The following is a 27,764-nucleotide window of genomic DNA, read 5'->3' as shown; positions in this document are numbered from 1 at the left end:
TGCTGTGACGTCACTGTGAAAGCCCCGAGCCGCCACATTGGGGGGATCCGGAGTCGGAGGGACGGGCCCCGGGAGGGTGGCGGCTGCAGCTCGGGACCTTCGGGGGGGGGGGGGGGGGGGGGGGGAGATCCGAGGACTTTCTGATCCGGGAGACATTTTGGCTGAATTGAGCTTTGTGGAGTCTGTCAGGTTCATCAGCAGCGCTGTGGCCGGGCAGCACGGTAGCACAGTGGTTAGCACTGCTGCCGCACAGCTCCCTGGTCCCAGGTTCGATTCCGGCTTGGGTCACTGTCTGTGCGGAGTCTGCACGTCGCCCCCGTGTCTGCGTGGGTTTTCTCCGGGAGCTCCGGTTTCCCCCCCCACGGCCCGAAAGACGTGCTGTTAGGTGGATTGGCCGTGATAAATTGCCCATAGTGTCCAAAAAGGTTAGATGGGGTTACAGGGATAGGGTGGAGGTGTGGGCTTAGATAGGGTGATCTTTCCATGGGCCTGTGCAGACTCGATGGGCCGAATGGTCTCCTTCTGCACTGTAAATTCTATGATCTACCTTTCGATACTCTGATTAAGCAGTTAAGAGTCAACAATCTTACAACCAAGGTCAACTTTGACACAGACTTGATTACAAAATCCAGTTCATCTGCAATGTGATTGACAAACAAACAAACAACTTTAAATCTAAGGCAGATATACTTTTATTAAAAACATTCAATGACTAAGTGTTTTGGACAAAAAGTAACACCATGATACTTAGAAACTAAAAATGTTAAATACATTAAAACATTGGAATATGGCAACTTTTTCCTGGTGTTTTGTGTCGAATGTCAAAGGCAACTTTACCTCCACATGAATTCAAAGCTGCGAATCCGACGTCCGTGAACATTTTACATTTTTGTCCTAACTTTGAATAAGCATTCCTCACTGCATGCAAACAGAATCACTATTAAACATTATTTACTGCACAGAAAACTATCAAGGTTCATTTAAACTTTTCTGTGACCGACAGTGAATACAGATGTTTTCTAGCAAAGGCTCAAGAACAAAAATGAATATTTCCAAATACTCCAAAAATTGACATAATGAGACCCTTACATGTAAAATAGGTTCAAGAGTGACCAGGCCGTATACATCACCACAAATTGCAGTGCAGGATTTATGCCAAAACTTATATTGTTCCTTATATAATATTGCAGCTTGAAAGCAATTCACGAACTGGTGGTAATACAGCTCAGCTCTTATAAGGGCAACTTTAAACACACATAAATGCCGACTCACCAACTGACATTATAACCTGTTCAGCAATGTATCTTGGCCCAAAGATGGATGCAAATAGTTGGTTATTTATTCTCAAGTCCAGTAGCAATATTTGTGAATTTTAAAAATTTGATTCTGGGAACTGGGACATTGTTAACATTTATTGCCCATTCCAAATGCTACGCTTGATTATTGAACCCCTTCAATTGTATTCGTAGCAGTTTGATATTAAGTCAACTCAGAGATTTGCTTGGCTATTTCAGAGGACAATTAAGAATCAACCACATTTGGTTGGACTGGAGTCACAGAGTCCAGATAAAGATGGAAGGTTTCGTTCCCTAACGGACTTCAATGGGACAGCTTCACGGCCGCTGTTATGAATTTTAAAACTGAATTCCAATTCTGCAGGATTTCAATTCCCGTTCACAGGATTATTAGTCCAGGCTTGTGAGTTACCAGTCAAGTAACAACGCCCAACCTATTGTTCCTCTTCATCTTCTTCAGCCAGATTTCTTGAGAAATCAGCAATCCAGACAAAATTCACATTGTTAGTTTGGAAACTTCTGGCATTTGCATCCAATGAAATGGTTTCAATTCAAAGTCCATTAAAATCAACAAGTTCTAGGAAATAAGTTTCCCTCTCTGGGCTGAAATGGTTAATAGAAAGCTGCTACAGATAAGCCATGAGAGACAATCAAAACATTTGCTCCATTCAAATGAAATGACTATTACAAAACAGACTTTACCAGAGGGTTTGACCACATTACCTCCGTTTCATATTTAAGGCACTTGTATGTCCATTAAATATAAACGTTGGATTTGCACAAAGATCGTTTAACCAGCCAGTGTATAAATTTGAGTGTTTTAACAGGATAATTCGATTTCCAATTTTGACAACAATTGAATAAAAATGAAGTTATAAGTAAGCTCATACTGTAGGCTGCTAAATACAAATTGGTATGCCATTTTGCAAGTAACTGGCTTACACTATCATCTGAAATTGGTTCTCAGCTTCATATGAATAAGTAAAAATAAAGTCAGACTGGTGCCCTTGATGGAGAGAAACATTGCAACAACCATTGCTTCACTGTCAATCTTGTAAGTACAAAGTGTCCACAAATCTGTATCTATAGCCCAGAACTAATTTCATATTTTGGTTGAATTGCGTTAGCTACAGGTTCAGTCACGAAGCAATTTCATTTAATGCTATTTTTGTACATCACCTCCCCCCCCCCCCCCCCATTCAATCATTTTAAATTCCAGATCCTGTGTTTAGAATAATGTTGCAAAATTACCAGATGTCAGTCCAAACATCAGGGTTGAATAGCCCCCATTAGTATCACATGGTAGAATAATGGGAGGCCAACCTCTTGCCAACGACTCCTCAATATCATTGTCAACACAATGGGCGGATACTTGGCACTGCTCCATCGGAGAGAGAAGGAAACTGGGATTATTTCTAGAGGGCTGGAGGTTATGAATACATTCTCTTTCTTCAGACAGAAAGATGTAAATAAAGTTTCAAAATATAGGCCACCCAATCTTCAGTTTGTGTTTAAACACAATTAAAATACTTGGAAAGACAAATGAATTAGTTTAAAAGAAATGAAATAAAAGAGATTTATAAAGATTTCCATAAAGCTTTTGATAAGGTCCCATAATAAAAGGTATGGGGAGAATGTGGGCACATGGAGGGAGATGGTTGCATTGCTGATAAGTTTCCCAGAGATGGTTGTGTTGGGGTTGGAGGTGGATGAGAAAACCCTGGGCTCGAGATTGACTGAATTCCATCAAAGACTGCAGATGACACCAAAACTGGGGAGGGGTGGACATCACGGTGTATTGTGACAATGGATATGAAAGGATGCCAGAGGATAAAATAAGGCAGCAATAGGAGTGGATATAGTTCAATACTGAGAAATCTGAAGTAATTTATTTTGGAATAGGAAAAGGCATTGTACCTCGAATTGCAAGCTTTTGAATGGAGCAAAGATCATTTTGTTCCCAGATACACCAGTCAGAAAAAATTGCAACACAAGTAGGTAAGCAGTGTAAAAGACAAAGAGAATGTTTGGCTCCTATTGAGCACAAAAGGAAGCACAGTTCAACAAGACCGCAGGCTGCAGCTGCAGGTTTGAGCCAGTCTATGATTGATATTGAAGCAATATAAAATATGCACTGTCGAATCACTGGCATCTGCCAAGAATGAGGAGAAATTAGAGAATTGAGGCATCTTTTGTCCAGAGTGGAGAAGGTTAAGGAGTGGCCTGAAATAGGTTTTCAGGATTATAAAGGGTTATAAGGCAAACAGTGATAACCTATTTCACTTTGTCAACAAGACTGCAAGAGGCCACAGATTTAAAATAAAATCAACGGTTTGAAAAAATGTTTGTAAGATTGGGTGTCTGGAATGTGCAACTCGCTGATTGGGACAATGTAATTTGAGTTATTTTCAAAGGTGACAAGACTGTTGCTTTAAAGAGTGAAATATTAATAAACACCAAGGAACACGAGAATGGAATTGGACTTAAGGCTCACAGAGAAAAATACCAGTGCGGGCTGTGAGCTACTAGTTTATGATTAGAGGCCAGCGACCTGCTGCTACTCCGGAATAGTATCTTGTATAGAACCGAGTGACAATAAACATTGATCGTATAATTTTAATATTATTTTCATATGCACACAGATATTCAGCCTCCACTTGCCTCTTTTTTGCCCAAAAATAAGAGACAGAAGTCCCAAGTCTGGGACATCAGACAGACCAAGAACAGCAAGCTAGATATATTTTAAACAGCACACTTGCCAGGGTAAGTAAGAGGAAGGCCTGTAGCTTCCCTAATAAGTAGGGGCTGGTTTAGCGCAGTAGGTTAAACAGCTGGCTTGTAATGCAGAACAATGCCAGCAGCGTGGGTTCACTTCCCGTACCGGCCTCCCCAAATAGGCGCCGGAATGTGGTGACTAGGGGCTTTTCACAGTATCTTCATTGAAACCTACTTGTGACAATAAGCTATTATTCTTATTAATTTGTTCGTCATACCACTGCATTCTTCTGAAGCACTGTTACACAAGTGGTTATATTGAAGCCCTTTAACATTTGGTTCCTGTGCACCAAGTCATCAAGGTGCGCCAGGGAGGTACAGGCAAGTTAGGGTTTAACCAACAAATTTGATTCTAGAGGACAAATGGTCAACAGCAGAATAGATGAACCAACAAAAAAGGAATGCCGTCTTTGTGTGGGACAAACTCCACTGAACAACAATTGCTGCGCAGTATGAATAGAATGTGATAACATTTGCTATTTTGATTTTGATCTGGATAAAAGTAGCTTTAATATTCCCAGTGTTGGGGTGAAGACAGGTTAGGCTAATTGCCTCTGGCCATATTACGCACTCAACAATAGATAAAAACTGTAGTTATCCCGTCATCTTCTCTTCCCCAAAATAAGTATAAGTTGCAATTTGCTGTTCAAAGCCAATGTATATATTACAGAAATACAAATTAAAAGTTCCAGTCTTTTGCGACGCAGTGGTATACATATATATATACATATATATATATATTATATATACACACACACACACATCACGTTCAACAGTATATACGTTTTATATTGCAAAACTAAAAATGAATACACATAGCTCCCTCTTCTAGAGAGAAGAATGCAATACCCAGAAGCAAACACACACAAATAATCTCACTAATGCAGATCACAAGAAAAATCAGGTCAGCTTTAGGATTGAATTTAATGATCATGATTGAATCCACCATCAGATCACCGATCAGTTCATTGCTCCGGGCTATTTGCTGCATTTTTCCCTCCTCGAGATGTTGACTCCTTCTTTGGTGTTTGTTACCTTCCACTACCTTGTCAAAGTTATTTGGCTGCAGCTGGATGGTGACATCTGTTGACACTAAATGCCCACACATGCAAGTTCAGTGAGGGGTCACTTCAAAGTAACCTTCCTTCACCCAGGACCACAGCTAACTCTTGCACTCCTGCAATGTCTACCAGTTCTACACTATCCTTTGATCCTGTTAACTTTCAAACCAAGAATGTGACCTCGAGTGTTGGGAGGCTCAGCCATTCATAACTTACATAAGAATTAGGTACAGTAAGAAGTCTTACAACACCAGGTTAAAATCCAACAGGTTTCTTTCGAATCACTAGCTGGAAACAAACCTGTTGGACTTTAACCTGTTGTAAGACTTCTTCCTGTGCTCACCCCAGCCCAACACCGGCATCTCCACATCATAATAGGAGCAGGCCATTTGGCCCCTTTAGCCTGTTCTGTCACAGCTGATCTAATTGGATCTACCCCCAGCCGATATCCATTGACTCCCTTGTCAATTGCGAATGTAACTTGCTGACCAATCGGACTGCCTCCCACCAATCTGCATTTCCAGTGCGACTGAGTTCTGGGGTTGGAGATTTAAACTAACTCACCCACTGTTATAATAGGAGTTCTTCGGGATGAGAAAAGTGAGGGAATTCAGTTCCTGCCCCCAACGCGGCAACATCACTTCCACCTGATTTCATGTCTTATTTGTAAATTGATATCATGAATACTTCTCTGAAACATAGGAACAGGAGGCAGCCATTTAGCCGATTACAATGGGGCAGGAGGCGATTCAGCCCAAGTCGGTGTACCTTGAGTTGCAGACAGGGAGTTAACAGATTATAAGGAATGGCTGCAATTGGCTGCGAGATAATCAGATGTGGCAGAAAAAGGCACAATAATTGATTGGCGATGGAAGGATAAAAGTGCTACTTGCAACACACATTTTGTTCTTCAGTTGGTCCAAAGGCTTACTGGGACATGGAAATGTTGAGTTAATGGTACAAATAGGACCAAGCTGGCTTGCATGGCCATCAGGAGAGCAAAGAAATGGCTAAGAATCTGTTAAAAAAGTTAAATGACCAAATAGTCTTGAAGACCTTTCATTACAATCTATTCCATTGACTTGCACATGACTTTGGGGAGAGTGCAGTTTGATCGTTGTCACATCAACGTTATTCTGACAAGCAGCAGGTTCTTCACAATTTTGAAGCAGATTTTTAAAAACACAATGTTTACAATCAGATGCTAAAAAACTATGCTAAACTCAGTCGGTGAACTTATTCCATTTTTGCTATAGCTGCGTTTTACATCCATTGATCTTATATCTTCGGCAGTGTATTTGCAATTTTGTTGAATAACATACAACTGTTTTGAAAAGAGTTCGACACAATGTTTTCAGAGCTATTTTAGTTAAGTCAAGGGTGAAGTGTTGCCTAATATTAATTCAAGCAACCTGTGGAAAATTAAAGTATTTTACAGAGAGTACAATTAATTTAGACCAAGAATTTATGGTCTAAAATATTGCTGCTGGTAAAACCAACATGTAAAAACATTCAGCTGGGCAACTAAGAGCACATGTAAAGATCAGGGGCATTCAATAATCAGATACATTTAGGCAACAAAACAACACAACAGAATATATATATATTTATAAAATGAATATTTTGTTTAGCCATTCAAACTAAAAAAAAACAGGATTAAAGAAAGGTCTGGAGGCCAGTACATCCACTGGTGACAGAGTAACAACTAGTCTAAATTTAGTTTTTTGTCCTGGCAGTTACTTTTAACATCAAGTTGGGTGAGGTATGAAGAAGGAAGCAAGCTATAAACAGCATCGTTTACTGATCAGAAACAACCTAATTCTAATACATTTTTAAAAATTCTGAAGCTTTAACCTTTATAAAGAAAACCATAATCACAGGAAGAAAATTAAGATGGAAATAATACTTTATATACTGAGTAAATCTAGCAATAGTCAAAACCATTCATTTCCATTAAAACATTTAATACAGACTTCAACATCGAGACTAAACCATGATGATTTCGTTGGCAATGGCATTTGCACCAGTATGTTTGACTAGGCAGTGATTAGTTGACCAAGTTAAACCTTAGCGTTTGCAGATTGCACTTTCAGCAGTACGGTTCTGAAATTACGGCGGAAATAAAAACACGGGCCAGTCTCGAGCTTTTTCAAGGAACACCACCACCTGGGAACTCACTCATCTCATCTCTCTGCTTCCTACATTTTCATCAGTTGAACACAGACGGGGTGTAGTGGAACCGGGAGACGTATCCATTCCCAGCCAGGCGCCTGGCTTTACTGAGCATAATCCCACATCAGTACAGAGATGTGGATCATCCCATTATGTGGACTCGTCTAATGCGAACTGGGTTGAAACTGTAAATGTATTTTGCTTCGGACTGGCCGCTAATCAAGATCTTTGTGTGAAAATATCTTATTCTAGTCATTGGATTGCAGATTTTAATTTGAGCTTTTATTTTCAAACGTCTCTTGTTTGATGTTGAACTCCAGGAGCACACAAAGGCACCACACGCTTAATTGTTAAGTGTTGTTCGCTCTCATGGCCCTCATTATGCAGAGGAGCATCAGCAGGTCAGCTTGGGCCATCTAATCATCATTCAGCAAATCAAATTATTTCCATTTTAATTCAAAAGGCTGTAAAAAAAAAAGATTCTAAATAATCCATTTCATGGAATCGCTGGATCGAACAGCAGGTATATTAGCCGTGCTATTTCACTACATTATCCCTTCCTGAGGAGGAACAGTGACAGAGCAAAAAGATTTCTTGAAAGATCTTTGGATATTTTCTATGCTTCTCGCGAGCCCATTAGCGTTTTGAGCACAATTTACCACCTCATCCACTCGGTCCACAGGCATTTTCTTGGCACTTTCCTGCATCCAAGGCTCCGTTAGTTTTTCTGTTCAACACAAAAAAGGGAAAAAAAAAACAGTTGGCCAAAGTTATTTGCATTGCAAACTGTCTGACAACCCATACAACATGCAATATTACCTCTAGAGATTCAGGCATCCATTTAAATCAGAAGGAATTTGAATGCATTTTTCTATACCTCTTCTAAGACCTAATGAACAAACAAAAAATGACTATTACTTATAACGATTTTAAACTTAGCTAATCTGCTTTAAGCACTAATAAATATGAATTTCCGTGCCTTTGTTCCTCTCTCTAAGTGATGTTTTGTTAATGTGCCCTTCATTAAATGTCTTCTCTCTGGCCCGCCCCGCCTCTCCATCCATTAACCCTACATGGCTGGCGTGGGCCAGTGAAGAGTGATCAGAAACAAATGTGATTTTAAAATGAATGAACTCTGCCTGGTCCAAGATTAAACACTTACAGTAAAGCACAGGCCAAGAATCAGCCAGCTCTATGTGGCTTACCGCCACAGTGAGCCCGGAAACAGCTTGTAAATACATTTTATTTGATAAGAGGTGTACAATAAAATGACCAAGTTTCGATAAGGTAGACAAAGTCTGTTTCTATTCGTCGATGGTTCAAGGACAGGAGTGCGTAGCGTTACAGGGGTGAATGGAAGAACCTTAACTCGAGTGGTGGGGCAACATGTGGCGCAGTGGTTAGCACTAGGACTGCAGGGCCGAGGTCCCAGGTTTGATCCCGGCCCTGGGTCACTGTCAGTGTGGAGTTTGCGCATTCTCCCCGTGTTTGCGTGGGTTTCACCCTCACAACCCAAAGATGTGCAGGCTAGGTGGATTGGCCACGTTAAATTGCCCGTTAATTGGAATAAAAGTAATTGGATATTCTAAATTTATTTTTAAAAAACTGCTGAATGGTAACAATCTGAAACTCTGTCTACGAAGGGAGCAGCAGAGACACTGAAAGATTTAAAATGGAAATTGGAGGACGAGGGGGCGAGCACGAGGGAGCGAGGGCGCGACGGAGCGAGGGCGCGGGGGCAACGGGGCGGGGGCAACGGAGCGATGTCTTCTCTCTGGCCCGCCCCGCCTCGCCATTCATTAACCCTACATGGCTGGCGTGGGCCAGTGAAGAGTGATCAGAAACAAATGTGATTTAAAATGAATTAACTCTGCCTGGTCAAGGATTAGAGTGCAACACTTACAGTAAAGCACAGGCCAAGAATCAGCCAGCTTTATGTGGCTTACCGCCACAGTGAGCCCGGAAACAGCTTGTAAAGACATTTTATTTGATAAGAGGTGTACAATAAAATGACCAAGTTTAGATAAGGTAGACAAAGTCTGTTCTATTCGTCGATGGTTCAAGGACAGGAGTGCGCAGCGTTACAGGGGTGAATGGAAGAACCTTAACTCGAGTGGTGGGGCAACATGTGGCGCAGTGGTTAGCACTAGCACTGCGGCACCGAGGGTCCCAGGTTTGATCCCGGCCCTGGGTCACTGTCAGTGTGGAGTTTGCACATTCTCCCCGTGTTTGCATGGGTTTCGCCCCCACAACCCAAAGATGTGTAGGCTAGGTGGATTGGCCACACTAAATTGCCCCTTAATTGGAAAAAAATGAATTGGATATTCTAATTTATTTTAAAAAACTGTTGAATGGTAACAATCTGAAACTCTGTCTACGAAGGGAGGCAGCAGAGACACTGAAAGATTTAAAATGGAAATTGGAGCGCGAGGACGGGGGCGACGGCAACGGGGCGACGGCAACGGGGCGACGGCAACGGGGCGACGGCAACGGGGGCGACGGCAACGGGGCGGGGCAACGGGGCGGGGCAACGGCAATGGGCTTAATCGATCACGAATTGGCATGAACTCAATGGACCAAATAGCTGTCTTGTGTGTCAAAATGACTGATTCTAAACGCCGCATTTAGCTCCCCTCCACCACTAGATCAAGGATAAAATTCAACCCTAGCCAAGGCTAAATGATAGCAACAATACGCAGACGGTACAATAACCCCAGGTAAGAAATTCAAAAGTGAGAAGCATGACAAACAACATTGGGATGACAACGTGAGTAATACAATCCTTCATCAATAAAACAACACAGCAGCATGTTTGCTATAGGTCGGCTGTTTGTATCTGAAGGAAAATTTAAATTATTTCCCCAAGGCACCGGTATTTGAATATTTGGAACAGTGGCACCTCCCTCCTCCGACACCGTCATAATGACGCTGATGTACCTCTGGGTCACGATCAGCTTCTTGCTGTTGGCTGCACCGAGAGACACTCTCTCTTTCTTCATCCTCCTCATCTCGGTCATCATTCCCACTGTGGTTTTTACAGTACAGTCTGTGAAACAAATCAACTTTAACATTCACAATTCTCACACATGGATTTCAACTTTCCAAATGGAAGTTCTTTTAAAAATAGCACGATGTATAAAACAATCTCAGCCAAAGATTCTCATTTTATTCTGAGTTCAGCATGCAATCACTCCAGTTACAAGATAAAATATAAAACTACTCAATTTCCGGAGCAGACTAGACAGCATCAAACAACCTGCCAAAGCAACCTCATTTTCTGCACCCGCCCTCCACCCCCTTTCCCCTCGGCCCTCCGACTGTCCTTTCTCTCCCTCTGTTATTCACATTTAAAAATCTTTTCCTTGGTGGTCGGAGCAGTCTTTCACAGCCCAGAAGCCGAGTTGTTCCTTGGGGACTGGGTAGGAAGTCTGCAGCTGAAGGAGACGACAAAGCAGGAGGGCAATGCCACAGAAACGAGGCACATCAGCCCTTCAGCCCTTCCACATCGAATCAGTGGGTATCCATTTTGTATAAATTGTTCATCACATGATTCGCAGCAACCAATGGCAATGCACAATAACATACGCCATCGACCAATGGGAGTGCAGTGATGTATACATACAAAACAACCCCACATCCACATCCCCAATTTGCTTAGAGTTGGTGGTGGTGAGCTGGGTACTTGAACCACTGCACCCATGTGGTGTGAAAAAAGTCTTGGTGAGTTGAAATGGTGCACTTTGTACATGGTACACACTGCTCCGTGGTGGGGACAGTGATGGTACACACTGCTCCGTGGTGGGGACAGTGATGGTACACACTGCTCCGTGGTGGGGACAGTGATGGTACACACTGCTCCGTGGTGGGGACAGTGATGGTACACACTGCTCCGTGGTGGGGACAGTGATGGTACACACTGCTCCGTGGTGGGGGGGGGGGACAGTGATGGTACACACTGCTCCGTGGTGGGGGGGGACAGTGATGGTACACACTGCTCCGTGGTGGGGGGGGACAGTGATGGTACACACTGCTCCGTGGTGGGGACAGTGATGGTACACACTGCTCCGTGGTGGGGACAGTGATGGTACACACTGCTCCGTGGTGGGGACAGTGATGGTACACACTGCTCCGTGGTGGGGACAGTGATGGTACACACTGCTCCGTGGTGGGGACAGTGATGGTACACACTGCTCCGTGGTGGGGGGAGCGATGGTACACACTGCTCCGTGGTGGGGGGACAGTGATGGTACACACTGCTCCGTGGTGGGGGGACAGTGATGGTACACACTGCTCCGTGGTGGGGACAGCGATGGTACACACTGCTCCGTGGTGGGGGGGACAGTGATGGTACACACTGCTCCGTGGTGGGGACAGCGATGGTACACACTGCTCCGTGGTGGGGACAGTGATGGTACACACTGCTCCGTGGTGGGGGGGTGATGGTACACACGGCTCCGTGGTGGGGGGGTGATGGTACACACTGCTCCGTGGTGGGGACAGTGATGGTACACACTGCTCCGTGGTGGGGGGAGTGATGGTACACGCGGCTCCGTGGTGGGGACAGTGATGGTACACACTGCTCTGTGGTGGGGGGAGTGATGGTACACACTGCTCCGTGGTGGGGGGAGTGATGGTACACACTGCTCCGTGGTGGGAGGAGTGATGGTACACACTGCTCCGTGGTGGAGGGAGTGATGGTGCACACTGCTGCGTGGTGGGGACAGTGATGGTACACACTGCTCCGTGGTGGGGACAGTGATGGTACACACTGCTCCGTGGTGGGGACAGTGATGGTACACACTGCTCCGTGGTGGGGACAGTGATGGTACACACTGCTCCGTGGTGGGGACAGTGATGGTACACACTGCTCCGTGGTGGGGGGGGACAGTGATGGTACACACTGCTCCGTGGTGGGGGGGGGACAGTGATGGTACACACTGCTCCGTGGTGGGGACAGTGATGGTACACACTGCTCCGTGGTGGGGACAGTGATGGTACACACTGCTCCGTGGTGGGGACAGTGATGGTACACACGGCTCCGTGGTGGGGACAGTGATGGTACACACGGCTCAGTGGTGGGGACAGTGATGGTACACACTGCTCCGTGGTGGAGGGAGTGATGGCACACACTGCTCCGTGGTGGGGGGAGTGATGGTACACACTGTTCCGTGGTGGGGACAGTGATGGTACACACGGCTCCGTGGTGGGGACAGTGATGGTACACACGGCTCCGTGGTGGGGACAGTGATGGTACACACTGCTCCGTGGTGGAGGGAGTGATGGCACACACTGCTCCGTGGTGGGGACAGTGATGGTACACACGGCTCCGTGGTGGGGACAGTGATGGTACACACGGCTCCGTGGTGGGGACAGTGATGGTACACACTGCTCCGTGGTGGGGACAGCGATGGTACACACTGCTCCGTGGTGGGGACAGCGATGGTACACACTGCTCCGTGGTGGGGACAGTGATGGTACACACTGCTCCGTGGTGGGGACAGTGATGGTACACACGGCTCCGTGGTGGGGACAGTGATGGTACACACGGCTCCGTGGTGGGGACAGTGATGGTACACACTGCTCCGTGGTGGCGGGAGTGATGGTACACACTGCTCCGTGGTGGGGACAGCGATGGTACACACTGCTCCGTGGTGGGGGGGGACAGTGATGGTACACACTGCTCCGTGGTGGGGACAGTGATGGTACACACTGCTCCGTGGTGGGGACAGTGATGGTACACACTGCTCCGTGGTGGGGACAGTGATGGTACACACTGCTCCGTGGTGGGGACAGTGATGGTACACACTGCTCCGTGGTGGGGACAGTGATGGTACACACTGCTCCGTGGTGGGGACAGTGATGGTACACACTGCTCCGTGGTGGGGACAGTGATGGTACACACGGCTCCGTGGTGGGGGGGTGATGGTACACACTGCTCCGTGGTGGGGACAGTGATGGTACACACTGCTCCGTGGTGGGGGGAGTGATGGTACACACTGCTCCGTGGTGGGGGGAGTGATGGTACACACTGCTCCGTGGTGGGGGGAGTGATGGTACACACTGCTCCGTGGTGGGAGGAGTGATGGTACACACTGCTCCGTGGTGGAGGGAGTGATGGTGCACACTGCTGCGTGGTGGGGACAGTGATGGTACACACTGCTCCGTGGTGGGGACAGTGATGGTACACACTGCTCCGTGGTGGGGACAGTGATGGTACACACTGCTCCGTGGTGGGGACAGTGATGGTACACACTGCTCCGTGGTGGGGACAGTGATGGTACACACTGCTCCGTGGTGGGGGGGGACAGTGATGGTACACACTGCTCCGTGGTGGGGGGGGACAGTGATGGTACACACTGCTCCGTGGTGGGGGGGGACAGTGATGGTACACACTGCTCCGTGGTGGGGACAGTGATGGTACACACTGCTCCGTGGTGGGGACAGTGATGGTACACACTGCTCCGTGGTGGGGGACAGTGATGGTACACACTGCTCAGTGGTGGGGACAGTGATGGTACACACTGCTCCGTGGTGGGGACAGTGATGGTACACACTGCTCCGTGGTGGGGACAGTGATGGTACACACTGCTCCGTGGTGGGGACAGTGATGGTACACACTGCTCCGTGGTGGGGACAGTGATGGTACACACTGCTCCGTGGTGGGGACAGTGATGGTACACACTGCTCCGTGGTGGGGACAGTGATGGTACACACTGCTCCGTGGTGGGGGGGGACAGTGATGGTACACACTGCTCCGTGGTGGGGGGGGACAGTGATGGTACACACTGCTCCGTGGTGGGGGGGGACAGTGATGGTACACACTGCTCCGTGGTGGGGACAGTGATGGTACACACTGCTCAGTGGTGGGGACAGTGATGGTACACACTGCTCCGTGGTGGGGACAGTGATGGTACACACTGCTCCGTGGTGGGGACAGTGATGGTACACACTGCTCCGTGGTGGGGACAGTGATGGTACACACTGCTCCGTGGTGGGGACAGTGATGGTACACACTGCTCCGTGGTGGGGACAGTGATGGTACACACTGCTCCGTGGTGGGGACAGTGATGGTACACACTGCTCCGTGGTGGGGACAGTGATGGTACACACTGCTCCGTGGTGGGGACAGTGATGGTACACACGGCTCCGTGGTGGGGACAGTGATGGTACACACGGCTCCGTGGTGGGGACAGTGATGGTACACACGGCTCCGTGGTGGGGACAGTGATGGTACACACTGCTCCGTGGTGGGGGACAGTGATGGTACACACTGCTCCGTGGTGGGGACAGTGATGGTACACACTGCTCCGTGGTGGGGACAGTGATGGTACACACTGCTCCGTGGTGGGGACAGTGATGGTACACACTGCTCCGTGGTGGGGACAGTGATGGTACACACTGCTCCGTGGTGGGGACAATGATGGTACACACGGCTCCGTGGTGGGACAGTGATGGTACACACGGCTCCGTGGTGGGGGGGGGTGATGGTACACACTGCTCCGTGGTGGGGACAGTGATGGTACACACTGCTCCGTGGTGGGGGGAGTGATGGTACACGCGGATCCGTGGTGGGGACAGTGATGGTACACACTGCTCCGTGGTGGGGGGAGTGATGGTACACACTGCTCCGTGGTGGGGGGAGTGATGGTACACACTGCTCCGTGGTGGGAGGAGTGATGGTACACACTGCTCCGTGGTGGGGACAGTGATGGTGCACACTGCTCCGTGGTGGGGACAGTGATGGTACACACTGCTCCGTGGTGGGGACAGTGATGGTACACACTGCTCCGTGGTGGGGACAGTGATGGTACACACTGCTCCGTGGTGGGGACAGTGATGGTACACACTGCTCCGTGGTGGGGACAGTGATGGTACACACTGCTCCGTGGTGGGGGGGGACAGTGATGGTACACACTGCTCCGTGGTGGGGGGGGGACAGTGATGGTACACACTGCTCCGTGGTGGGGGGGGGACAGTGATGGTACACACTGCTCCGTGGTGGGGACAGTGATGGTACACACTGCTCCGTGGTGGGGACAGTGATGGTACACACTGCTCCGTGGTGGGGACAGTGATGGTACACACTGCTCCGTGGTGGGGACAGTGATGGTACACACTGCCTCCGTGGTGGGGACAGTGATGGTACACACTGCTCCGTGGTGGGGACAGTGATGGTACACACTGCTCCGTGGTGGGGACAGTGATGGTACACACGGCTCCGTGGTGGGGACAGTGATGGTACACACTGCTCCGTGGTGGAGGGAGAGTGATGGCACACACTGCTCCGTGGTGGGGGGAGTGATTGGTACACACTGTTCCGTGGTGGGGGACAGTGATGGTACACACGGCTCCGTGGTGGGGACAGTGATGATACACACTGCTCCGTGGTGGAGGGAGTGATGATACACACTGCTCCGTGGTGGAGGGAGTGATGGCACACACTGCTCCGTGGTGGGGGGAGTGATGGTACACACTGCTCCGTGGTGGGGACAGTGATGGTACACACGGCTCCGTGGTGGTGACAGTGATGGTACACACGGCTCCGTGGTGGGGGACAGTGATGGTACACACTGCTCCGTGGTGGGGACAGCGATGGTACACACTGCTCCGTGGTGGGGACAGTGATGGGTACACACTGCTCCGTGGTGGGGACAGTGATGGTACACACTGCTCCGTGGTGGGGACAGTGATGGTACACACGGCTCCGTGGTGGGGACAGTGATGGTACACACTGCTCCGTGGTGGAGGGAGTGATGGCACACACTGCTCCGTGGTGGGGGGGAGTGATGGTACACACTGCTCCGTGGTGGGGACAGTGATGGTACACACGACTCCGTGGTGGGGGACAGTGATGGTACACACGGCTCCGTGGTGGGGACAGTGATGGTCCACACTGGTCCGTGGGTGGGGACAGTGATGGTCCACACTGCTCCGTGGTGGGGACAGTGATGGTCCACACTGCTCCGTGGTGGGGACAGTGATGGTACACACGGCTCTGTGGTGGGGACAGTGATGGTACACACTGCTCCGTGGTGGGAACAGTGATGGTACACACTGCTCCGTGGTGGGAGGGAGTGATGGTACACACTGCTCCGTGGTGGGGGGAGTGATGGTACACACTGCTCCGTGGTGGGGGGGAGTGATGGTACACACTGCTCCGTGGTGGAGGGAGTGATGGTACACACTGCTCCGTGGTGGAGGGAGTGATGGTACACACTGCTGCGTGGTGGAGGGAGCGATGGTACACACTGCTCCGTGGTGGGGACAGTGATGGTGCACACTGCTCCGTGGTGGGGGGGAGCGATGGTACACACTGCTCCGTGGTGTGTGGGTGTGGGGGGGGGGGGGGGGGGGGGGGGGGGGGGGGAGGTGATGGTACACACTGCTCCGTGGTGGGGACAGTGATGGTGCACACTGCTCCGTGGTGGGGACAGTGATGGTGCACACTGCTCCGTGGTGGGGACAGTGATGGTGCACACTGCTCCGTGGTGGGGACAGTGATGGTGCAAACTGCTCCGTGGTGGGGACAGTGATGGTACACTGCTCCGTGGTGGGGACAGTGATGGTACACACTGCTCCGTGGTGGGGACAGTGATGGTACACACTGCTCCGTGGTGGGGACAGTGATGGTACACACTGCTCCGTGGTGGGGACAGTGATGGTACACACTGCTCCGTGGTGGGGACAGTGATGGTACACACTGCTCCGTGGTGGGGACAGTGATGGTACACACTGCTCCGTGGTGGGGACAGTGATGGTACACACTGCTCCGTGGTGGGGACAGTGATGGTACACACTGCTCCGTGGTGGGGACAGTGATGGTACACACTGCTCCGTGGTGGGGACAGTGATGGTACACACTGCTCCGTGGTGGGGACAGTGATGGTACACACTGCTCCGTCGGTGGAAGGGGTGAATGTTTAAGGTGGTGGATTGCGGACTGATCAAGTGGGCTGCTTTGGCCTGGAGGTGTCAAGCTCAAGTTGTTGGGACAGCTCTAATCCAGGCAAGTGGAGATATTCCATTTTACGTCTGATTTGTGCCTTGAAGATGGTGGGAGGCTTTCGGGAATCAGGAGGTGAGTTACTCTCCGCAGAATTCACAACCTCTGAAGCGCTCTTGTAGTTACAATAATTTCATGGCTAGCCCAGTTAGCTCTCTGGTTAATGAGAAACACAAGGGAAGACATACTGCCCTCTGCAATTTAGTTACGTTGTTCGTGTTTGGACCAAGGCTGTAACGAAGGGAAATCGTTGCTCAGTAAAATATTTTCCATCGTGACCGAGTTGACAGAACTGTCACCATTTTTTTAATATAAATTTAGAGTTGCCAATTATTTTTCCAATTAAGGTGCAATTTAGCGTGGCCAATCCACCTACCCTGCGCATCTTTGGGTGTGTGGGGGTGAAACCCACGCAGACACGGGGAGAATGTGCAAACTCCACACGGACAGTGACTCGATGCCGGGATTCGAACCCGGGTCCTCAGCGCCGTGAGGCTGCAGTGCTAACCACTGCGCCACCCTAAATCTCACATTTTTTATTCATTTACAGGATGTGAGTCACTGGGTGTTTGAATTTCTTTCTCGACCAGGCCATTGTTTATTGCCCATCCCTAATTGCCCTTGAGGGGGTATTTTAGAGTTAACCCCATTGCTGTGGGTCTGGAGTCACCATGTGGGCCAGACCAGGTAAGGACTGCAGATTTCCTTCCCTAAAGGACATTAGTGACCCAGATGGGGTTTCATGACCATCAGTAGACTTTCAGTAGACTGACATCTATAAGACAAGACTATAAGACACAGGGAGCAGAATTAGGCCACTCGGCCCATCGAGTCTGCTCCGCCATTCAATCACGGCTGATATTTTCTCATCCCCATTCTCCTGCCTTCTCCCCATAACCCCGGATCCCCTTATTAATCAAGAACCTATCTATCTCAGTCTTAAAGACACTCAGTGATTTGGCCTCCACAGCCTTCTGCGGCAAAGAGTTCCACAGATTCACCACCCTCTGGCTGAAGAAATTCCTCCTCATCTCTGTTTTAAAGGATCGTCCCTTTAGTCTGAGATGGTGTCCTCTGGTTCTGGTTTTTCCTCCAAGTGAAACATCCTCTCCACGTCCACTCTATCCAGGCCTCGCAGTATCCTGTAAGTTTCAATAAGATCCCCCCTCATCATTCTAAACTCCAACGAGTACAGACCCAGAGTCCTCAACCGTTCCTCATACGACAAGCTCTTCATTCCAGGGATCATTCTTGTGAACCTCCTCTGGACCCTTTTCAAGGCCAGCCCATCTGTCCTTAGATACGGGGCCAAAACTGCTCACAATACTCCAAATGGGGTCTGACCAGAGCCTTATACAGCCTCAATAGTACACCCCTGGTCTTGTATTCTAGCTCTCTCGACATGTATGCCAATATTGCATTTGTCTTCCTAACTGCCGACTGAACCTGCACGTTAACCTTAAGAGAATCGTGAACAAGGTTCCTTTGTGTTTCTGATTTCCGAAACCTTTTCCCATTTAGAAAATAGTCTATGCCTCTATTCTTCCTACCAAAGTGCATAACCGTACACATTTTATTCATTCTGCCACTTCTTTGCACTCTTCTAGCCTGTCCAGGCCGTTCTGCAGTCGCCCTGCTTCCTCAATACTACCTATCCCTCTACATATCTTATTTTAAATATAAACTTAAAGTACCCAATTCTTTTTTTCCAATTAAGGGGCAATTTAGCGTGGCCAATCCACCTACCCTGCACATCTTTGGGTTGTGGAGGTGAGACCCACACAGACACGGGGAGAATGTGCAAACTCCAGACAAAGCGTGACCCGGGGCCGGGATCGAAATAGGATCCATCGCACGTGGGACAGCAGTGCTAACCACTGCGCCACCGTGCTGCCCACCCTCGACATATCTTTGTATCATCTGCAAACTCAGCAACTATGCCCTCAGATCCTTCTTCCAGATTATTATTAGACCATAAGACCATAAGACACAGGAGCAGAATTAGGCCACTCAGCCCATCGAGTCTGCTCCGCCATTCAATCATGGCTGATATTTTCTCATCCACATTCTCCTGCCTTTTCCCCATATTGTGAATAGCTATGGTCCCAACACTGACCCCTGTGGAACACCACTCGTCACCGGCTGATATCCTGAAAAGAATCCCTTTATCCCCACTCTCTGCCTTCTACCTGTCAGCCAATCCTCTTTCCATGCCAATACCTTGCCCCGAACACCATGGGCTCTCAACTTATATGTCACCTTAACATGATGCTGGGCACCTGATCAGGAGGTCAAGGTGAATGCTTATATGTAACCCCCCCAAAAAGGAGGAATGTATAGACTTCAAAAAGATTTAAATAGGGAAGTAAAGAGGATAAATAACCATTAATCGTAGAGTTCAGTACCTGTAGATCCCTCGGTCAAGATTCTCAATGAATTTGGCTCTATCTTCAACTGCACAGTGATAATGATAGGTCTTGATGCAAGCTTTAATTTCACAGCCAATGGTTGCACCTATTTGGCTGCATAATGTACATTTCTGAAATTTTACAAACAAGTTATTCACATTTCAGAAAATCCAAACATTGTTTGCCCGCGCACTAATCACTACAAAAAGGAACAGAATGCCAGATTGCTCCCCATTTCTTTTTTTTAATTATATTTTTATTAAAGATTTCATAATTAACAAACACAATCTAAACTACAACACAACCCGGAAAATTGTTCAAACGTGGTGCAATTATCATCCCCAAACACAAGGAGACTGGGATATAGTAATATAGAAAACACACCAAGGCCATATCACCCCCCCCCCCTCAAACAGGGGATGGTAATTAACTCTTTGAAGTGCAAGATAAATGGTTGTCACCTCAGGTAGAATCCCTCTGCCCATCCCCTAATCGCGTACTTGACCGTTTCCAGTTATAAAAAGTCCATAAGGTCACCCAACCAGACCGAGGCACTGGGCGGAGCGGAGGCTTCATCCCAGCAGAGCTCCTATCAGCAAGGCAATGGTGAGCGCATCAATCTTCACCCCTGTCCGCAGCCCCAGCGAGTATGATAGCCTGAAAATGGCCACCAATGGACAAGGCTCCAGATCGATATTAAGAACCGCTGACATGGTGCTGAAGGAGACCTAAAAGCTCACCATCTTTGGACAAGACCAGAACGTGTGGGTACGGTTGGCGGGCCCACGAGAACACCGCTCACACCTGTCTTTCACTCTATCAAAGAACCCGCTCATCCTGTTTTTGGTGAAATGAGCTCTGTGAGCCACTTCGAGTTGGATCAGGCTGAGCCGTGGGCAGGATGAGGTGGAGTTTACCCTACAAAGGGCCTCATATCATACACACTCATTGAGGATGGGTCCCAACTCTCCTTCCATTTCGCTATCCCCCCCATTTCTACCTCAGCTCAAAATAAAGTCCAATAAACAGTTAAAATGTGCAAGAGCGAAGGCGGCACGGTTAGCACTGCTGCCTCACAGCGCCAAGGATCCAGGTTCGATCCCAGGCCTCTGTGTGGGGCTTGCACATTCTCCCTGTGTCTGCATGGGTGTCACCCCCACAACCCAAAGATGCGCAGGTTAGGTGGATTGGCCTCGCTAAAGTGCCCCTTAATTGGAAAACAAAATAATTGAGTACTCTTAAAAAAAAATTTTTTTTTAATTTATGTGAAAGAGCCCAGTCAGTGTGGAACACAGAGTACAACAGGCATGGTTCTTGCACTGCCCGCATGAATTGTGTTGATTGTTATTCTATAATCTAATACACTGTGTGTAATGCTGAAATATATTGGAAACAAAACATTTTGATTAAATAAATGAGGAAATGTTTGCAGAGCTATGAAGAAACAGTAAGGCAGTCAGATTAGCAGCTAATTCCACAGGCCAGCACAGTCTCTGTGAGCCTCGTCTGCTGTAATTGCTCTCTACTCATTCCCAATATTACAATACAAGCTTAAGATCCACTCAGGATAAATAAACAGATCGTAAAGTTTGCATTAAGTCAAAGCTGTTCAGTCAATAAAGAAAATACACTAAATGGCCAACATTCTGATTTGATCAAAATTATATTTAAAATGATGACTGAACAGAAACAAAGGCATCATTCAGATTATTAATTCACATCGAACATTTTGCACAAATGGAATTCGGATACGAACCATTCTTTTTCCCCTTTTGATTTCTTGAATGACTGTTTTAATATCAAAATCGCCGAAATCTTTTCTAGATGAATTTGTGAGTTGGACAGTACCAGAAGAAAATAACTGCAATTAAAAACAAGTTTCATTAAATTACTGTGCTGCATAGAGCTATTTTTAACTAAAGATCTTGGTTAGAAGAGAACAGGCCCAGATTTTACAGTTTGCTGATCTTATCGTTTTAAATTAGGGATGACAGTGACCGAAGCTGAAAAGGTCTGAAAACGTTCATGTCCATATTGTAATACCAAGAGGCAGAATCGCTGCCAACTATGGGGTCAGATAAATATCACATTTTTATGATCTGTAGTGGAATACAAATGAGCTGAGGCCACACAAATGGGTGGAAATGGAACATAGAAAATACAGCACAGAACAGGCCCTTCAGCCCACGATGTTGTGCCGAACCTTTGTCCTAGATTAATCATAGATCATAGAATTTACAGTGCAGGAGGCCATTCGGCCCATTGAGTCTGCACCGGCTCTTGGAAAGAGCACCCTACCCAAGGTCAACACCCCCACCCAACACTAAGGGCAATTTATCATGGCCAATCCACCTAACCTGCACATCTTTGGACTGTGGGAGGAAACCGGAGCACCCGGAGGAAACCCACACACACACGGGGAGGATGTGCAGACTCCGCACAGATAATGACCCAAGCCGGAATCGAACCTGGGATCCTGGAGCTGTGAAGCAATTGTGCTATCCACAATGCTACCGTGCTGCCCTTGAGAACAAATAAATCTACACTATATCATTCTACCGTAATCCATGGACCTATCCAATAGGGGCTGGTTTAGCACACTGGGCTAAATCGCTGGCTTTTAAAGCAGACCAAGCAGGCCAGCAGCACGGTTCAATTCCCGTACCAGCCTCCCCGAACAGGCGCCGGAATGTGGCGACTAGGGGCTCTTCACAGTAACTTCATTGAAGCCTACTTGTGACAAGAAGCGATTTTCATTTTCATTTCATTTCATTTTCAATAGCTGCTTGAAGGTCCCTAATGTTTCCGACTCAACTACTTCCACAGGCAGTGCATTCCATGCCCCCACTACTCTCTGGGTAAAGAACCTACCTCTGATATCCCTCCTATATCTTCTACCTTTCACCTTAAATTTATGTCCCCTTGTAATGGTTTGTTCCACCCGGGGAAAAAGTCTCTCGACTGTCTAATCTATCTATTCCCCTGATCATCTTATAAACCTCTATCAAGTCGCCCCTCATCCTTCTCCGTTCTAATGAGAAAAGGCCTAGCACCCTCAACCTTTCCTCATAAGACCTACTCTCCATTCCAGGCAACATCCTGGTAAATCTCCTTTGCACCTTTTCCAAAGCTTCCACATCCTTCCTAAAATGAGGCGACCAGAACTGTACACAGTACTCCAAATGTGGCCTGACCAAAGTTTTGTACAGCTGCATCACCACCTCACGGCTCTTAAATTCAATCCCTCTGTTAATGAACGCGAGCACACCATAGGCCTTCTTCACAGCTCTATGCACTTGAGTGGCAACTTTCAAAGATGTATGAACAAAGACCCCAAGATCTCTCTGCTCCTCCACATTGCCAAGAACTCTACCGTTAACCCTGTATTCCGCATTCATATTTGTCCTTCCAAAATGGACAACCTCACACTTTTCAGGGTTAAACTCCATCTGCCACTTCTCAGCCCAGCTCTGCATCCTAACTATGTCTCTTTGCAGCCGACAACAGCCCTCCTCACGATCCACAACTCCACCAATCTTAGTATTGTCTCCAAATTTACTGGCCCACCCTTCAACTCCCTCATCCAAGTCATTAATGAAAATCACAAACAGCAGAGGACCCAGAACTGATCCCTGCGGTACGCCACTGGTAACTGGGCTCCAGGCTGAATATTTGCCATCCACCACCACTCTCTGACTTCTATCGGTTAGCCAGTTCGTTATCCAACTGGCCAGATTTCCCACTACCCCATGCCTCCTTACTTTCTGCATAAGCCTACCATGGGGAACTTCATCAAATGCCTTACTAAAATCCATGTACACTACATCCACTGCTTTACCTTCATCCACATGCTTGGTCACCTCCTCAAATAATTCAATAAGATTTGTAAGGCAAGACCTACCCCTCACAAATCCGTGCTGACTATCCCTAATCAAGCAGTGTCTTTCCAGATGCTCAGAAATCCTATCCTTCAGTACCTTTTCCATTACTTTGCCTACCACCGAAGTAAGACTAACAGTCCTGTAATTCCCAGGGTTATCCCGAGTCACTTTTCTGAACAGGGGCACGACATTCGCCATTCTCCAATCCCCTGGTACCACCCCTGTTGACAATGAGGGCGAAAAGATCATTGCCAACGGCTCTGCAATTTCATCTCTTGCTTCCCATAGAATCCTTGGATATATCCCGTCAGGCCTGGGGGACTTGTCTATCCTCAAGTTTTTCAAAATGCCCAACACATCTTCCTTCCTAACAGGTATTTCCTCGAGCTTACCAGTCTGTTTCACACGGTCCTCTCCAACAATATGGCCCCTCTCATTTGTAAACAAAGAAAAGTACTTGTTCAAGACCTCGCATTTCTCTTCAGACTCACTACACAATCTCCCGCTACTGTCCTTGATCGGACCTACCCTCGCTCTAGTCATTCTTATATTTCTCACATATGTGTAAAAGGCCTTGGGGTTTTCCTTGATCCTACCCGCCAAAGATTGTTCATGCCCTCTCTTAGCTCTCCTAATACCTTTCTTCAGTTACCTCCTAGCTATCTTGTATCCCTCCAGCGCCCTGCCTGAACCTTGTTTCCTCAGCCTGACAGAAGTCTCCTTTTTCCTCTTAACAAGACATTCAACCTCTCTTGTCAACCATGGTTCCCTCACTCAACCATCTCTTCCCTGCCTGACAGGGACATACATATCAAGGACACGTAGTACCTGTTCCTTGAACAAGTTCCACATTTCAATTGCGTCCTTCCCTGACAGCCTATGTTCCCAACTTATGCACTTCGATTCTTGTCTGACAACATTGTATTTACCCTTCCCCCAATTGTAAACCTTGCCCTGTTGCACGCACCTATCCCTCTCCATTACTCAAGTGAAAGTCACAGAATTGTGGTCACTATCTCCAAAATGCTCCCCCACTAACAAATCTATCACTTGCCCTAGTTCTTTGTTCTTTGTATTACCAAGTACCAAATCCAATATTGCCTCCCCTCTGGTCGGACAATCTACATACTGTGTTAGAAAAGCTTCCTGGACACACTGCACAAACACCACCCCATTCAAACTATTTGATCTAAAGAGTTTCCACTCAATGTTTGGGAAGCTAAAGTCACCCATGACTACTACCCTGTGACTTCTGCACCTTTCCAAAATCTGTTTCCCAATCTGTTCCTCCACATCTCTGCTACTATTGGGGGGCCTATAGAAAACTCCTAACAAGGTGACTGCTCCTTTCCTATTTCTGACTTCAACCCATACTACCTCAGTAGGCAGATACTCCTCGAACTGCCTTTCTACAGCTGTTATACTATCTCTAATTAATAATGCCACCCCCCCACCTCTTTTACCACCCTCCCTAATCTTATTGAAACATCTATAACCAGGGACCTCCAACAACCATTTCTGCCCCTCTTCTATCCAAGTTTCCGTGATGGCCACCACATCGTAGTCCCAAGTACCGATCCATGCCTTAAGTTCACCCACCTTATTCCTGATGCTTCTTGCGTTGAAGTATACACACTTCAACCCATCTCCGTGCCTGCAAGTACTCTCCTTTGTCAGTGTTCCCTTCCCCACTGCCTCATTACACGCTTTGGCGTCCTGAATATCGGCTACCTTAGTTGCTGGACTACAAATCCGGTTCCCATTCCCCTGCCAAATTAGTTTAAACCCTCCCGAAGAGTACTAGAAAACCTCCCTCCCAGGATATTGGTGCCCCTCTGGTTCAGATGCAACCCGTCCTGCTTGTACAGGTCCCACCTTCCCCAGAATGCGCTCCAATTATCCAAATACCTGAAGCCCTCCCTCCTACACCATTCCTGCAGCCACGTGTTCAACTGCACTCTCTCCCTATTCCTAGCCTCGCTATCACGTGGCACCGGCAACAAACCAGAGATGACAACTCGGTCTGTCCCGGCTTTTAACTTCCAGCCTAACTCCCTAAACTCGTTTATTACCTCCACACCCCTTTTCCTACCCTCGTCATTGGTACCAGTGTGCACCACGACTTCTGGCTGCCCCCCCTCCCCCTTAAGGATCCTGAAGACACGATCTGAGACATCCCTGGCCCTGGCACCCGGGAGGCAACATACCTTCCGGGAGTCTCGCTCGCGACCACAGAATCTCCGATCTATTCCCCTAACCATTGAATCTCCTACTACTATTGCTTTTCTATTCTCCCCCTTCCCTTCTGAGCCCCAGAGCCAGACTCAGTGCCAGAGACCTGGCCGCTAGGGCCTTCTCCCGGTAGGTCATCCCCCCCAACAGCATCCAAAACGGTATACTTGTTTTGAAGGGGAACGGCCACGAGGGATCCCTGCACTGTCTGCCTGTTTGTTTTCTTTCCCCTGACTGTAACCCAGCTACTCTTGTCCTGTACCTTGGGTGTGGTTACCTCCCTGTAACTCTTATCTATCACCCCCTCTACCTCCCGGACGATCCGAAGTTCATCCAGCTTCAGCTCCAGTTCCCTAACACGGTCTTTGAGGAGCTGGAGTTGAGTGCACTTCCCGCAGGTATAGTCAGCGGGGACACCGGTGGTATCCCTCACCACCCACATCCTACAGGAGGAGCATGCAACTTGCCTAGCCTCCATCCCCTCTTACCTTACAGAATATAGCTGCCCTGTGGACCAACTGGACCTCCGCCCTCCGACTCTGCTCCCAGTCAGCTGCACTCTCTGCAAACTCCTGGCTCTCTTCTCGCTCTTTGCGGAAATGTAGGAAACAAAATGAAAGGAGCACTTTACTCCCTCCTCACCTAACTCCCTCAGTCACCAAACTCTCACTATAGTACTCAAATGCACCAAATTCAGCACTCAGTGCAGTTCGGACCATTGGGGGGGGGGGGGGGGGGGGGGGGGGGGGGGGCAGTTCCGGGAGTTACAGTGACCGTGAATCTTTTTTGGGGGGGGGGGCAGTTCCGGGAGTTACAGTGACGGTGAATCTTTTTTGGGGGGGCATTTCCGGAAGTTACAGTGACTGTGAATCTTTTGGGGGGGGGGGGGCAATTCCGGGAGTTACAGTGACCGTGAATCTTTTAGGGGGGGGGGGGGGGCAGTTCCGGGAGTTACAGTGACCGTGAATCTTTTTTGGGGGGGGCAGTTCCGGGAGTTACAGTGACCGTGAATCTTTTGGGGAGGGGCAGTTCCAGGAGTTATAGTGACCGTGAATCTTTTTTGGGGGGGCAGTTCCGGAAGTTACAGTGACTGTGAATCTTTTGGGGGGGGGGCAATTCCGGGAGTTACAGTGACCGTGAATCTTTTGGGGGGGGGCAGTTCCGGGAGTTACAGTGACCGTGAATCTTTTTTGGGGGGGCAGTTCCGGGAGTTATAGTGAGTGAATCTTTTGGGGGGTGGCAGTTCCGGGAGTTATAGTGACCGTGAATCTTTGGGGGGGGGCAGTTCCAGGAGTTAAAGTGCCGTGAATCTTATGGGGGTGGGGCAGTTCCGGGAGTTACAGTGACCGTGAATCTTTGGAGGGGGTGTGCAGTTCTAGGAGTTATAGTGACCGTAAATCTTTTGGGGGGGGGCAGTTCCGGGAATTACAGTGGCCGTGAATATTTTTGGGGGGGCAGTTCCGGGAGTTACAGTGACTGTGAATGTTTTTGGGGGGGGGGGGGTGCAGTTCTGGGAGTTATAGTGACCGTGAATCTTTTGGGGGTGGCGCAGATCCGGGAGTTACAGTGACCGTGAATCTTTGGAGGGGGTGTGCAGTTCTAGGAGTTATAGTGACCGTAAATCTTTTGGGGGGGGGGCAGTTCCGGGAGTTACAGTGACCGTGAATGTTTTTTGGGGGGGCAGTTCCGGGAGTTATAGTGACCGTGAATCTTTTGGGGGGGGGACGGGGGCAGTTCCGGGAGTTACAGTGACCGTGAATCTTTTGGGGGGGGGGGGCAGTTCCGCGTGTTTATAGTGTCCGTGAATCTTTGGGGGGGGGGCTGTTCCGGGAGTTATAGTGACCGTGAATCTTTGGAAGGGCAGTTCCAGGAGTTACAGTGACCGTGAATCTTTAGGGGGGGGGCAATTCCGGGAGTTATAGTGACCGTGAATCTTT

The 27,764-nt window shown here is 48.2% G+C and overlaps 1 protein-coding gene across 1 annotated transcript in view; it reads right to left on the bottom strand.

The window, feature by feature from the left end:
• Positions 1-676: 676 nt before the first annotated feature.
• Positions 677-27,764, bottom strand: part of phf6 (PHD finger protein 6) — a 136,310-nt gene continuing 109,222 nt past the window's right edge. The window contains 4 exon segments of the mRNA XM_072506006.1: positions 677-8,030; positions 10,241-10,349; positions 19,712-19,845; positions 21,471-21,575. Of these exon segments, the coding sequence (XP_072362107.1) occupies positions 8,022-8,030; positions 10,241-10,349; positions 19,712-19,845; positions 21,471-21,575 (357 nt within the window). The 3' untranslated portion in view covers positions 677-8,021.

The sequence above is a fragment of the Scyliorhinus torazame genome, chromosome 5 (genome assembly GCF_047496885.1).
Source record: "Scyliorhinus torazame isolate Kashiwa2021f chromosome 5, sScyTor2.1, whole genome shotgun sequence".
NCBI lineage: Eukaryota > Metazoa > Chordata > Chondrichthyes > Carcharhiniformes > Scyliorhinidae > Scyliorhinus > Scyliorhinus torazame.
The sequence above is the reverse complement of the archived record's forward strand: the minus strand, read 5'-3'. Positions and strand labels throughout refer to the sequence as shown.